A 13,489-nucleotide genomic window follows, 5' to 3' on the forward strand; every position below is an offset into this window, starting at 1 on the left:
TTGAATTCATGGTTTAAGTTTGCTTAGGATGTTTAGGACTTCTGTTCTTTTTTACACTTGGATAATAAAAGTTTATTTCTTTCTACTCTAAAACTTCCCCTGCAATTGAAGAGACACAGTCAAGATAAAAATCAAATGTTACTTGTAACAATATCAGATATTACCTAAACTTACTATAAGAGTAGAAGAAAAACAATTTTTTTTTTAATCATTTCAATTTGCTATATGCCCTGGACTACTCTGGGTTTCACTGTTCTCCCCTGTACTATATTAGTTTACTATGTTTGTGTGGGTCTTTCATATAGCGACAGGGTAGAAACTTTTTTTAAAATGTGACTTTAAAAAAATCTGTTTGGCGGGGTAGATATGGTTTTAATGTAACTGAATAGATTTCAGGTAGATGGTGCCCCTTCAGAATGGCTTATTTGACAAATACTTCTATAGTGACACCAACTTGAAACCTTTACTTCTTTTATTTAAAAAAAAAAAAAGAAGAAGAAGGTACCTTCACGACCTTTATTTGCCAAGCTTGCTTCTGGCTGCAACTTTGTATTTACATACCTTTTTTTTTTTGTTTTTTTTTTTATTCTTGGATCACTATGCTATTTTTGTTTAGCCCAGATTCAGTTTCCAGTTGCAGCTCCTCACCTCTTGCTGGACATAGAGGCTTTCATAATCAATGTTGCTACACAAATTGGTCAGCAAAAAACAATGAGTGCTCTGGCTTATGCCCTTTCTCTGAGCTCAAACATATTGCTTTTGCCATGTGTTTAAACTTCTCTGAATCAAGGAGCTGCTGTCCAAAAATTTTTCTGAGTCTTGGTCTCCAGCATAGCAGCACAATGCTTTCCTACAAACACATGTGTGGCCTGTATCTTGTTACATAGCAAACTATTAAATAACTGAATTTTGCTGACCGTGGTGTGTGTTTATTTTATTAGTTAATAATTTTTAAATTATTTGGATTTATACACAAAACTTTTTAAAAGTTGCTGAAAGGATTCCAAGGATCATCAGTTTGCCAAGATAGCAAGCCAGTTTAGCAAACTAAACTTACTGAGTTCCGTAAAAAATGGGACTTGTTTGGGCTTCATTTCTTTCTGGCTTCTACTTAAGCGTTCCTTTCCTTTGCTGAGAAATGTGCATATATGTTTACTTTAAATGCACAGCTTACATATATTGTTGAAAGGTCAAGTGAGTTAGGTGCTTTTGAAAACTTTACCTACAGCCTGTATCTCCTCTCTCCCCATTATTCATCTCCTCATATAGTTTATTCAATATACGGCTACATATATTACACACAAATACAATGTTAAAAGAACATTAAGGTTGCAAAGTCAAGAACTCAAAAGGCAGGAAATCCCGGAGTTAAGGTTGCCTGTATAACTTAATTTACCCCCTTGTGTGTATATATTATGAAGCAGTCCTTCGTTACATGACTGCATACTATTTTTTCCACATTACCGCAGCCTCATTCAGTGCATAGGATGTATCTGTCCTGGACTGAATCAGGGCTGTGTTGTGAAGGAGGCTGTTGTTTGTCGGACCACTGCTTCATTTGCTGCAGGTTTTGGAAGGTCTGTAGTGAGGGAGGTAGGGGATTGCAAGAAGAGAAAGGATGGCCTCATGGTTAAGGTAGTTGAACGCTGCCCTGGAAAACTGGATTCTATCCCTGCTTCTGCCACAGAGTTCCTGAGAGATGCTGGGCAAGTCACTTAAATCAAACTTTTTATAGGTGATCATTAATTTTGTATTTCTTATTTTCTGGGTGCCCATCTTGATATTCTGGGGTCTGATTTGCAGGAGTCCTGAGCACTCCCAGCTGCAACTGAAGGTAGTAGGAGTTGTGATTTGAACATATAAAATGCTATGTAATGCAAAGTACTCTGGAAAAATTGTGTCCTAGGCCACTCACATTGGATACACAACATTAATGGAAATACGGGACCTTAATTTCTCAGTGCCTCAGTTTTCCCACATAAATTCTAGTACTCTGCAGTGGTGGAAGAAGGAGGATAAGAGTACCTGAGAATCAAGAGGACTTGTGGTATCACTTCATAAGTGTGCCTGACTTAGGCTATAATTCTTTAACCTCTGTTCTGAATTGAATCAATTTTAAATTAAAAAGCAAGGATCCATTGGGTATGAATACTGAGACTTGTAAAATGGAGTATGAGAAGCTTTGTTATAGGCAATAACCTGATCAGTAACTGTTTAAACCTGTGAAATTGAGCAGTGAAACTTCCTAAGGGTTTGAAATGGTGAATGTACTGAATTGGCTTGAAAGCAGGAATGGGAATGACGTTCTTGCTTTGTAACCTGAAAGACCTGTGCCTAAAATTCTACTTCCTAAAACTTGGCCGGAAAAAATATTAGCGCCTAAAATATGTAGGGCAAGGTGCATACCACACTTGTCTGTTCTAGTTTTATAAACTACTTGCTCAGCTTAAATGTGAAATTTAATTTTTGCTGCCTCCCCTCATGGTCCTGAAAAATGTTCTTTCTACTCCTCCTATTCTGATGTGCTGAGCAGACCATGATAGGTGTAAGAGATTATTCTAGGCAGAAGACAGATATTTAGAAGCCAAAATTGAGTGTAGCTTACAGCAGAACATAAAATGCAACAGACACACACTCATCTGGATTTCTGTTCCTTCCGTATAATGCAGTCAGACCTGGTGTGACTCTCCAATGCCATGCAGATAGCACTCAGCTGCACAATGAATCTCCTTATTTAACTTGGTCCATTCTTCTAAGGACAACTCAAATTTCCTGCTCCACTCTTTCATGCTTCTTTCTCCTCCATGACCTCCTATAAGCCCTTCTCCTTCCTCGCTTCCTACCATTTCATACCTATTTTCTCTTAAACAAAATAATGACAAGAGGAGATGAATAAATCTTTGTTTTAATCTGTTGCCTAAATTTTCTTTAATATTAAGAACAAAGTTGCATATGCACATCAAATAAATGGCTGTCTGGCTGTTGCTGCTTTCCATACTTCATGGTAACTTTTGGTTCTTCATAGGATGCAAAGTTTCCAGATGACTTTTGTCAGTCTGTCCTTTTGTTCAAGTGGTTTACAATGAGGCAACAGCATCAGCCAACTTTGGGGGAGGAAACGATTCCTTCTTGCTAAAGATTTTCTTTTAAAGTCCAAATTTTTTGAGTTGATAGCAAGTGAAGTCTTGACATCCTTGAAGTTCTCTCTGTTGTAAATGATCCTTCTAAAAACTGTCAGTCCTAATCCCCTTCTTTATTACAAATGTCTCTTTGGATCCTCTCTTTGTAGCCACAATTCTTGCAACGTGTAAATACTTTGTGACAGAAATGAAAATATAATTTAATTAAGGTCCTTTGAAACTGTACTAAAACAAATTTAAAAGTGGCTGTTGTGAGCTCAGTGTGACTTACTGAAGGGTGGATGTGTAATCCTTAACCAAAGAATTGTACTAGACCCAAATAGTACTACAAAGTCACATTTTGCAAAAGCACCCAAGTCCCATTGAATTGCTCACCTTGTTTTAAGATGCATCTAGATATGGATGGCAAAGTATTACTAATAAGTACTTTTGTGATGGAGTTATCTTCCTGGTCCTTGACTTACTATGTTCAAGAAGCTGTTGCAATAATTCTGTTCCAGTAGAAATGACGGTTTCACTTTATTTCTGCAAGTACGTTCGTTAAGAAAGATAGTGAATCATTTGTTAGATGTGGGGGCCAAAATGGTTGGTGTTCATTCACTACAGTAGATAGGGGCAACCATGATTACTACAAGATCTTGGGATCCTGAAATCTCTTATGTTGTGGCTAGTAAAGGAAATACACTTGATTACTTTAATCTGTCCTTTTTTCCCCCCCTCACAGAAGGAATCACATTATTTGTGCATCCTGTTGCCAGCAGTCCTATGGAGCTCAACCACTTGTACTAAAATATTAAATGATCAAAGGATAACAACATTTTTGTTTTGTTTGTTTAGTACACTCAGAGGAAGCACTGTTTTTGCTGGCAACATGTTACTACCGCTCAGGAAAGGCATATAAAGCATACAGGCTCCTAAAGGGACATAGCTGTACCACCCCACAATGTAAATATCTGCTGGCAAAGTGTTGTGTCGACCTCAGCAAGTAAGTCATCAGTTTATATTGTATTGCAGTATTTTGGTAGTTTTTTAGGAAACTGTTACATAAACTGGTAATTCTTTCAGCTCTCAGGATTATCACAAGTGGAATTCATTTTGCTTTCAGATTTGGACCTAAAGAACAATAGCCCATATTGCAGAAACCGCTAAAAGGTATTGAGTTCTTTACAAAGGAGTTGTGAAGCTGTAAAAAGTCACTTATGAAGCCAGTTTGGGACTGTGCTCTTCAGTGCGTCCACCTCAGTTTGTTGTAGCTCGTTTCTTAAACTGCTGCTAAAGTGAATCTAGAATTTAAAAAAATCCCAACCCTTAAAACAGTAAATCTGTCACCGTTCACCAAGTTGGTGCAGATGGAAGAAGATAGAACCTTGAGTTCACCCAAGCCTTATGCACCACTTAAGTCTTCAAAATAGACATTAAGTGGTGTATTGGCCTTGAGCTGGCTCTCTACAGATGAATGTAGCCCATTTAGAGTTAATTTTTATAATAAGATGAGTCTAGAGACTGGTAAGGCTACAGACTTTATTGGGGAGAAAGTAAATGCCTTCTATGTCCCCTTACCCATTCACATCTTGGCAGGCCTTTCAAACTACTGGGAGATCCAACATGTATGTGGGATACAACATATGACAAAGACCAAACGTGGGGGTGGCGGAGAAGAGATAATGTTCGTGTAGGGAACTTAAAATGCTGTGGGATTCCTTCCTTTTAGAGTAAGCAACTGTATAACCTCAGACTCACGACTTTGCATTTCTGATTAATTTTCAACAATAAAAATAAGAGGACACCAAATATGTGTGGAACACAGGGAACTTTGACTGACTGAAATAAGGGACCTCCCTCAAAATGAGGGGTAGTCAAAGTATGCTTCTAGTTGTTGATTCAGATCTGGTCCGGATCAATGATGATCCATATTTATCTGTTTGCTGTTCCAGTGGAATGAGTTTTATTGTTGCAATCAAGATCTTTCCTCTCCTCATCACAAAATCAGCATTGCAACTGGCACCCTGAATGGTAGTTTCAGCAGAGTGGCTACCAATCAAGTAGATTCTTGCTTATTGTCTATTCCCCTAGTTATCTTCTGCCTGCTCTGTGAGCAGTGTCTCTTAGACTGAAAGTTTCTTTTCATATTTGAATTGGATTCCTCTTAAGACTAAAAAGTCAACTGTAAAGGGGAATAAGAATCCCTACAATAATGTGAAGAAAGCTGCCATGTCCTGCTAATAGGGTAGCATAGCAATCTGGGTTCGGTAGCAGGCAGGGCTGTTTTTTGAAAAACAACTTGTTGGAGGCTGTGACAGAAAATTAGAGCATGTTACAAGGGTAGAATATTAACATAGATTTTAGAGGGAGCTGTCCTCTGGAAGGTATGCCTCTGTAGGAAACTGGACTTGTGCTTAAACTTCATGTTTTTAACTTTGTTTTTTTTATATGTCCTGTCATGTAATGTGACTCTTAAAATACTGACCAAGCAATATGGCTGTTTAAAAATTAGACCTTCATCCCTTCACAAAAGAAAGCCAGACTTAACAGATGCGGCTCGTACTAGATCCTGCAGACCAAAGGAAAGAGTGACTTCCAGAACTGAGGGCCCTCCGTAAAAATGCTCTGCCTTCTGTGCCCTCCCTGAGCTTGACCATGGGGACTGGACAGACAGCAAGAGTATTTCAGCTGAACATAGTTACCACAATGGGTCCTAGGAAATACGGCGGTCTTGGACAGAACAAATCCTAGAGGCTGTTTTTATGGGTGCATAGAGAATTCTCTACTTCTGCTAAATAACAGGCTATAAAGCACAAGCTTATCTTTCATTGTGGTGCAATCAGTAGGCTGAACTTGATACATTTGTTTCCTGGGTTCTGTCATGCTGTATGTTTTTCGAGGGACGAAGCTCATCTCTTGGGATCCCACCCACATTGTGTAACCAGGCTGCATGAAAGATGTTTTGTGGAGGGACCTGGGGAAAACTCTTGCCCATCAGCAATGGGCAAGTAAGTATAGGGGGAGGGAAATCAATGATGATTGCATTTTTGTTTTTATTTAAGACTTTGACTTTGTTTGGTATAGTGCCACTTACACACTTCTTGATGTGATACCTGCGGTAGTAAAGTGGAACATCTGATTGCCAAATGTTCTGTTGAAATAGAAATCAGTTTAATGCTCTTCTTGGAAGGGACCAATGTAAGCTGATTTGCTCTGTTTCTCCCCTGCCGGTCACAGCTGTATAAAGTTCTATTCCGGTATAGCTTATTCCCATAAAGGAAACAGAATAAGTATCTTAATAACGTAACTGCCTTTGCACTATGGTGATTGTATTACTTAAACTGTACTGATTTAGGTAAAGCAGTACAATCTTTGGTGTGCAGACCAGATCAAAGGGATACTGTCAAGTCTGACCAGCCCCCTCTCAACCTGACGTGCAAAAAAAAAAATAAGACGTCGTGTCCCTTTCTTCCAATAAAATATTAGAGTTGTAGTGATGTTAAAACCCCTGCTTTTAGACTGCACAAACCAATCCATGGTAGATTGTACTGTTACGTGTATGTGCAGTACGCTGTACCAGGCCTTTGACACCCACCCTCTCCCCTCGTGTCAGTTCTGTCCTTGTAAGTAAGCAAGACACCAAAATTCCAAGTCCACTGGACAGCCCCATGTTAAATCACAAGAATGGAGCTGCCAGAGACCATACAAGGTACACTGTAGCTGGGAGACCAAGCCAAATCCAGTTGTTTTCCTTGACACCCCTTTAAAGGTGCCTGACTTTCAGAGGGTAAGCGTTCTGCACTTAAACTGTTGCTGTCTCTATAAGGCAGAGGGTGCAATACTCTACATTTTGAGACTTGTAAGGGAGGAGAGTGCCCAATTTGAAACTCATTAGTATTGACAACGTATCTTGTTTTTGTTTACAGCAGGATAGAAATATTGGACTACCACCAATGTTGTGAGCCTTATAACCGCTTAACGCCTCTTTTTGTTTTGTTTTTTTAATAAGGCTGGCAGAAGGGGAGCAGATCTTATCTGGTGGAGTGTTAAATAAACAGAAAAGCCATGATGACGTTGTAACAGAGTTTGGTGACTCAGCATGCTTCACCCTCTCATTACTGGGACATGTATACTGGTAAGGTTTCCTTTTTTTTGATGATGGTTATTGAGTAATGGATTTTGATTTGGCTGAGGCAGTTCTTAGCCATGAAAATATTTCCCACATGTCACAACTGCTCTCCGGTTAAATATCTCCAACAATCCTGCAATCTGATCCACTTGGGCAGATACCTGTCGAGCCCCTTTGTGACAGCAAGTGTAAGTGTTCGCTAAGATTGCAGGATCCAGGCCCAAGTGATGCTAATCTATGGAGGAAGTCTGATGCCTTCCTCCTGTGTCTTGCCAGTTGCGTGAAAATACACATTAGCGTTTCCTGGAAGGTGTGTGGGTTTATTTTATTTTGTTTTGGATTTTTTGTGGGTGGTGAAATTGGCAATCCAGGAACTTGGTTTTAAGTTTTTTGGTGTTCATTCTCCCCAAAATATGTGTCCTATTGGTTGGAGAAATATTAGCCGCCTTTGGAGAGAGGTTTTGGGCAGCCACCTGTTGATCAATATATCACTACTGCCCACCCTCCACAAGTACTTCTGTATTGAATTGCTGTCTTCTCTGGAGGCTCTCTTCCAAATCTTTCATCCAATTAACTTTTTAATGATTTTTTTCAGGAGAACTATCCATATTAAATTTGATTATACAATAATGCTTCGCTCGCCTGTAGTGTGCTTCATCCATAGACACAAAGGAGGATTCCAATAAATTTATTAAAATAAAAAAAATAGTAAAAAGAAAAACAAAAAACCCAAACCTTTGTACTTAACAAGTCTTTACACAGTAGAAAGTCATTACAAATGTTAACTGGATACTTGTTTCACAGAGGGCCATAAAACTACTGGCTACCTCACAGGTGCATTGGGAGGGTTAGTATTTGTAAAATGTTTTGAGGGCCTCTGATGAAAGGCATTAAAGAAGGGTAAAATATTCTAAATATAGTGTGATGGGTTGCCCTCCTTCAAGATGCCACCTGATGTACTGAGATACCAGTGAGCCCGCCTGGGCCCCCTTTAACCTGTCTTGCTGACCCAGGCTCTTAAGCCTCCTCTAGCACACACACAAGCAGGGCCACACCCAGCTGCAGAAAGACACAGACACTGAGATTAGCTCTGGGAAGACTCAGTTTAAGGGACTTGCCTCAGCACTCAGGTGCCCACCTCCCTTAGAGTGCAGACCAAAAGATATATTGTCTTGCACTGTGTAGAAAAGTTTGTACAGCGCAAGCTCATAAAAGTTCGCCCTCTCCCTCAATGTGAAGAGAGAGATGCACAACTTCTTCTCCCCCTGCCCAGTTAGAAATTGCACAAACTGGGTTTAATAATAAACAAAACAAATTTATTAACTACAAAAGGCAGATTTTAAGTGATTATAAGGGATAGCAAACAAAACAAAGCAGATTACTAAGCAAATAAAACAAAACATGCAAACTAAGCTTGATTCACTAAAGAAATTGGGTACAAATAGTAATTTCTCACCCTAAATGTTGTTTCAGGCAGTTTGCAAAGGTTCTTGAAAGCCAGCTGCACTGGCCTGCAGCTTGAAACTTCAGGTATTATTACTCACAGGCTAGACACCCTTCCAGCCTGGGCTCAACTCTTCTCCCCCCAGTTCAGTTCTTCTTTCCAGTGTTTCCCAGTGTCTCTTCGGGTGGGGAGGCAGAGGAGAACCACAATGATGTCACTCCCCTGCCTTGTGTAGCCTTTCTGTATGGTGGGAACCCTTTGTCTTCCAGTGGAAAAACACTGGCATTCCAAGGTGGGGTCCAGTGCCAGGTGACTCAGTCACGTGTGTCTGCAGGGTTGTAGCAGTCATTACTCCAGGCTGTTTGGCGCATCCACAGGAAGACTAAGCTCTTTCACAGTCCATTGTCTCTGCTGATGGGCCATCAGCCCTGTCTGACTTTTTCATTGTTGTACCTTAAGGGCTAGTTGTGGGTGTCACCCAAAGTAGCATATTTGAAATACAGATATATGATCAATATTCCTGGCTTCAGATACAAAAATGATACATGCATACACATTGGATAAGCACATTCTGTAGATCACAACCTTTTCAATGATGCCTCACATGACCCCTCTTGCATAAAACATATCTTAGCTGTGCCATATTCATATCATAACCATATTTCTATGAAGACTGTGGGATGCAACGTCACGCATAGTGCAGATGTTTAAAAACAAAAATATCTCTGTAAAATGCATTAGGCATATTTTGAATGCTCTTTGTTTTGGGGGGTGCAAGATCCTCTGCTACAATAGACTGTTGATTGCCCTACATACCAAACATCTTATAATTTCTTAGCTTAATTATAGTTAATAACATTGCTGCAGTGTGACTGAGCACGCTTAAATGTTAATTTCAGGCTTCGTTAGTATTGAACTTCTTCTCTTTTTGGTGTTTGCATTATTTGAAACTTAATATAACCTGGATTGTCAGCATGCTGCTTTCCCTAAGAGAACCAAAAAATCCAAATCCAAAACCCATATTCCTTTTAATATTCAAGCACAGCATCAATAGTTACCAAGAAAAGAAAGAAACCTCAAAATAAGTTACTTTTTGTAGCCCCCCAAAAATTAAGAATTCTTATCCAGCACAAAGTTACACTGAACTGGACACCAATATGCTGAATACAAATAATCATTGCGCAGCCTAAAATGGCTCAGAGGCTAGTAAACAGTCTATTTATTTCTGTTTACCAAGAAGTGGAGAACACTCATTACAGCAAGATGCCGGTCTTCTACATGAGATCAAGTTGTACTTTCATCAACTCTTAAAGCCTGTGATGGTTTTTGAGAGTTCATTACGAATTAAAATGACTAAACTGAAAACTTTCTCTAAATATTTCAGATGCAAAAATAATATTGAATTGCTTTTAAACTAACTGATTGTTTGTCTGCAAAATGAGAATATAGCGGTAGCTCTAAAGAGTTTCTTGTTTCCTTCTCCCCTCACTTCTTTTTGAAAGTTATACTTAACATAAATGCTGTTTTAACTTTCCTTCAACTATTTGTTTTAATTCTCTTACAGCAAGACAGACCGGCTTGCCAAAGGATCCGAATGTTACCAAAAGAGCCTTAGTTTAAATCCTTTCCTCTGGTCCCCTTTTGAATCGCTATGTGAAATAGGTAGGTCTGCAGAACTCTTTCAGTGTGAAGAGATGTGCTTTTAAACAAAAATTGCCCTCTGGAGTTGGTATTTTCTCATGCAAAGAATTGACTGGAAAGCTTCTTAAAATTTCTTTGATAGTGCCACAGGAGCAATCCACATGTAAATATGTTGTAGGGCTATTTAATTTTGGAGCTGCTCTTCTCTACCTGACTGTCTGGCTTTTGTGGGGAGGCGGGGGAAGGGAGGGGAGAGAGAGGCCTATACATGCCACAGGTTGACCTGCTGGCCGGGAAGCAAAGCGGACCAAATATATCGTCCTTTGAAGAGGAAAGATTGTGCTATGGTTCTACCTCTAATAGCCTCTTTCCTGTCATAAGAGCTCCGCAGAACTTAAAGGAGAAACTTGCCCACATCTAAGAGCATACACTTTTAAACCATTCTTTTTAATTCAGATTATTCCAAGACACATTTTTGGGTTAATCTCCAGGTTTTGTTGTGGATCTCTGATCAACTCAGATTTTTATCTTCTAAGAGAGTTTTGTAGGGACCAGCTGCTAGATGAGTCTCTCCAATTCTCTTTGAGATGAGTGAACAGTGACGTGTCAGTAAGCCTTCCTACATTCTTGTCTGGATCTTTAGGAATTTTGTGCATAGGATAAGAACATAAGAACGGCCAGACTGGGTCAGACCAGTGGTCAGTCTAGCCCAGTGTCCTGTCTTCCGACAGTGGCTATTGCCACATGAGTCAGACAGATTGAACAGAACAGAGCAATTATCAAGTGATCCATCCATCCATCCATCCCCTGTCCCAGCTTCTGGCAGTCAGAGACTTCTGGACACCCAGAGCATTTGGTTGCATCCCTGACCATCTTGGCTAATAATCATTGATGGTCCTATCTTCCATGAATTTATCTAATTCTCCAGTGGATTAAATGAAATGGATAGAGGTGTAGAGTTATGTCTGAAATCCAAAATAACTTGAGGTCCCTGGTGTAGTGCTTTAAAAACAAACACACAAAAACTTGCTCACTTTTCTTAAGATACCTAGTGTCCCTTCTGTTTTGCTTTCACCCAAGCACCAAATATATTTGGTAATGAATAACATTGGTTAAATCTTTCTTCACTCTTACAGGTGAGAAGCCAGACCCTGACCAAACATTTAAATTAACGTCTTTGCAGAACTTCAGCAGTTGCCTGCCCAACACTTGCACAACATTGGTGTCTAATCACAACATATCCCACAGACAGCCTGAGACTGTCCTTATGGAAACTCCACAAGACACAATTGTAAGTTTCACCCAAACCTCTGACCTTCAAAACGGTTGCCCCAGTTTTGAATGAATGACTTAAGAAATACTTGCAAGTGAATGTTATAAAAAATGTCTTCCATTTCAGGAATTGAACAGACTCAACCTGGAATCCTCCAATTCAAAATATTCCTCCTTGAACACAGATTCCTCTATGTCTTACATTGACTCGGCTGTAATTTCACCAGATGCTGTCCCTCTTGGATCAGGAACTGCCATATTGTCTAAACAGGCTCAAAATAAACCAAAAACTGGTCGGAGTTTACTGGGAGGACCAGCTGCTCTGAGCCCATTGACACCAAGGTAAGACTAAGACTTGGAATTTAAAATCCTGCTTTGTGACCATTGCATTGCCACTGTTCCTTGTGTCTTTGGGCAGGAACCATGTCTTTCTCTATATATTGTATGGCACCAAGCATATTGACAGTACTCGGTAAATAATGCTGCTGGGGCAAAAGCCAAACCACTTACAAAAAGTAGCCATTCGTGTTTTAATAGTGGTAGTTTTTCATCCAAAAAAATCAAACTTTTAGAACAAACTTCAGTAACTAAGGGTATGTCTACACTACCCGCCGGATCGACAGGTAGTGATCGATCTATCAGGGATCAATTTATCGCATCTAGTGTAGACACGATAAATCGATCCCCGATCGCTCCGCCGTCAACTACAGTACTCCACTGGGGTGAGAGGTGGAAGCGGAGTCGATGGGGGAGCGGCGGCAGTGGTAAGCCCCATGAGGTAAGTCGACCTAAGATACGTCGACTTCAGCTACGCTATTCTCATAGCTGAAGTTTCGTATCTTAGGTCGATCCCCACCCCTAGTGTAGACCAGGCCTAATTAAATAAGCCACCGGTATTTTGTTACTTTAGAAAAATAGCATTTTGATTGTGCGTGTTGCTTAGTACAACTTCTGCGATAGAAAAATCACAGATAAAAGGATTGTGAATTTTTTTCTACTTTGAAACCAACAGTTAATAGGAAAAGCTGCATTAGGGATTTGTAATGCCTTTTGATTTGGAGGACGGTACCCCCCTTATAGCTTCATATGTTCTGTCTCATGATCGTGACTGCCATTTTCTTCCTTTTAAAAAACATTATTAAATAGTATTGCAGCAAAGCCTGTTGGCGCCCGCCGAGATCGGAACCCTCTTGTGCTAGCTACTGTATATGCATAAGAGAACTTCCTTGTCCCCAAAAGCTTGCAGTTTAAATAGACAAGACAGAGAAAGGGTAGTAAAAAGGAAATAAGATTATCCCTAATTTATAGATGGTAATGGAGGCATAGAGAGACTTGCACAAAGGTTTACATAGGAAGTTAGAGGCACAGCTGGAAATGGAATGCAGATCTTCTGACTCCCTGTGCTGCAACAAGATCAAGCTTCCTCTGAAATGTTTTTAATATAATACTGCTTTTCAAGGATGCCCTGGTTCTGACATCTCCATTTCATTCTTTTCTCAGTTTTGGAATTTTGCCACTAGAAACCCCTAGCCCTGGAGATGGATCATATTTACAAAACTACACTAATTCATCTTCTGTAATTGATGTGCCATCTACAGGAGCACCTTCAAAGAAGGTATCTTGCATTCAAGAATGTGTTTGCTGTTCTGTCTGAGCTTAAATACAAAGGAATGTAAAATTAAACTCTAGTGCAAGCATATAACCATTGCAGATTAGCTCAGTTGCTCTGATAAGTTGGGTATTTTTTTCCCCTTGCAGACTTTTTTGCATTTGAAATTACACTTTCTCCCTCAGCCAACCAATTATAACATCCTTCTAATTCGTGGAAATGTTTTCAGTGACTTCAGTGAGAATGAAAAATGTCTATATAAAAATGGGTAT

At 39.7% G+C, this 13,489-nt stretch overlaps 1 protein-coding gene across 4 annotated transcripts in view; it reads left to right on the plus strand.

Annotated features, from left to right (window-relative positions):
* The window catches only part of CDC27 (cell division cycle 27), a 60,227-nt gene that overhangs the window by 11,200 nt on the left and 35,538 nt on the right, over positions 1-13,489 (plus strand). For all 4 annotated transcript variants that reach the window (XM_048830176.2, XM_048830177.2, XM_048830178.2 and 1 more), the window contains exons 3-8: positions 3,978-4,125; positions 7,132-7,257; positions 10,260-10,357; positions 11,473-11,627; positions 11,736-11,950; positions 13,109-13,223. In XM_048830176.2, the coding sequence (XP_048686133.1) occupies positions 3,978-4,125; positions 7,132-7,257; positions 10,260-10,357; positions 11,473-11,627; positions 11,736-11,950; positions 13,109-13,223 (857 nt within the window). The remainder of the gene's footprint in view (positions 1-3,977; positions 4,126-7,131; positions 7,258-10,259; positions 10,358-11,472; positions 11,628-11,735; positions 11,951-13,108; positions 13,224-13,489) is intronic.

Source organism: Caretta caretta, chromosome 27, assembly GCF_965140235.1.
Source record: "Caretta caretta isolate rCarCar2 chromosome 27, rCarCar1.hap1, whole genome shotgun sequence".
NCBI classification, from domain to species: Eukaryota; Metazoa; Chordata; order Testudines; family Cheloniidae; genus Caretta; species Caretta caretta.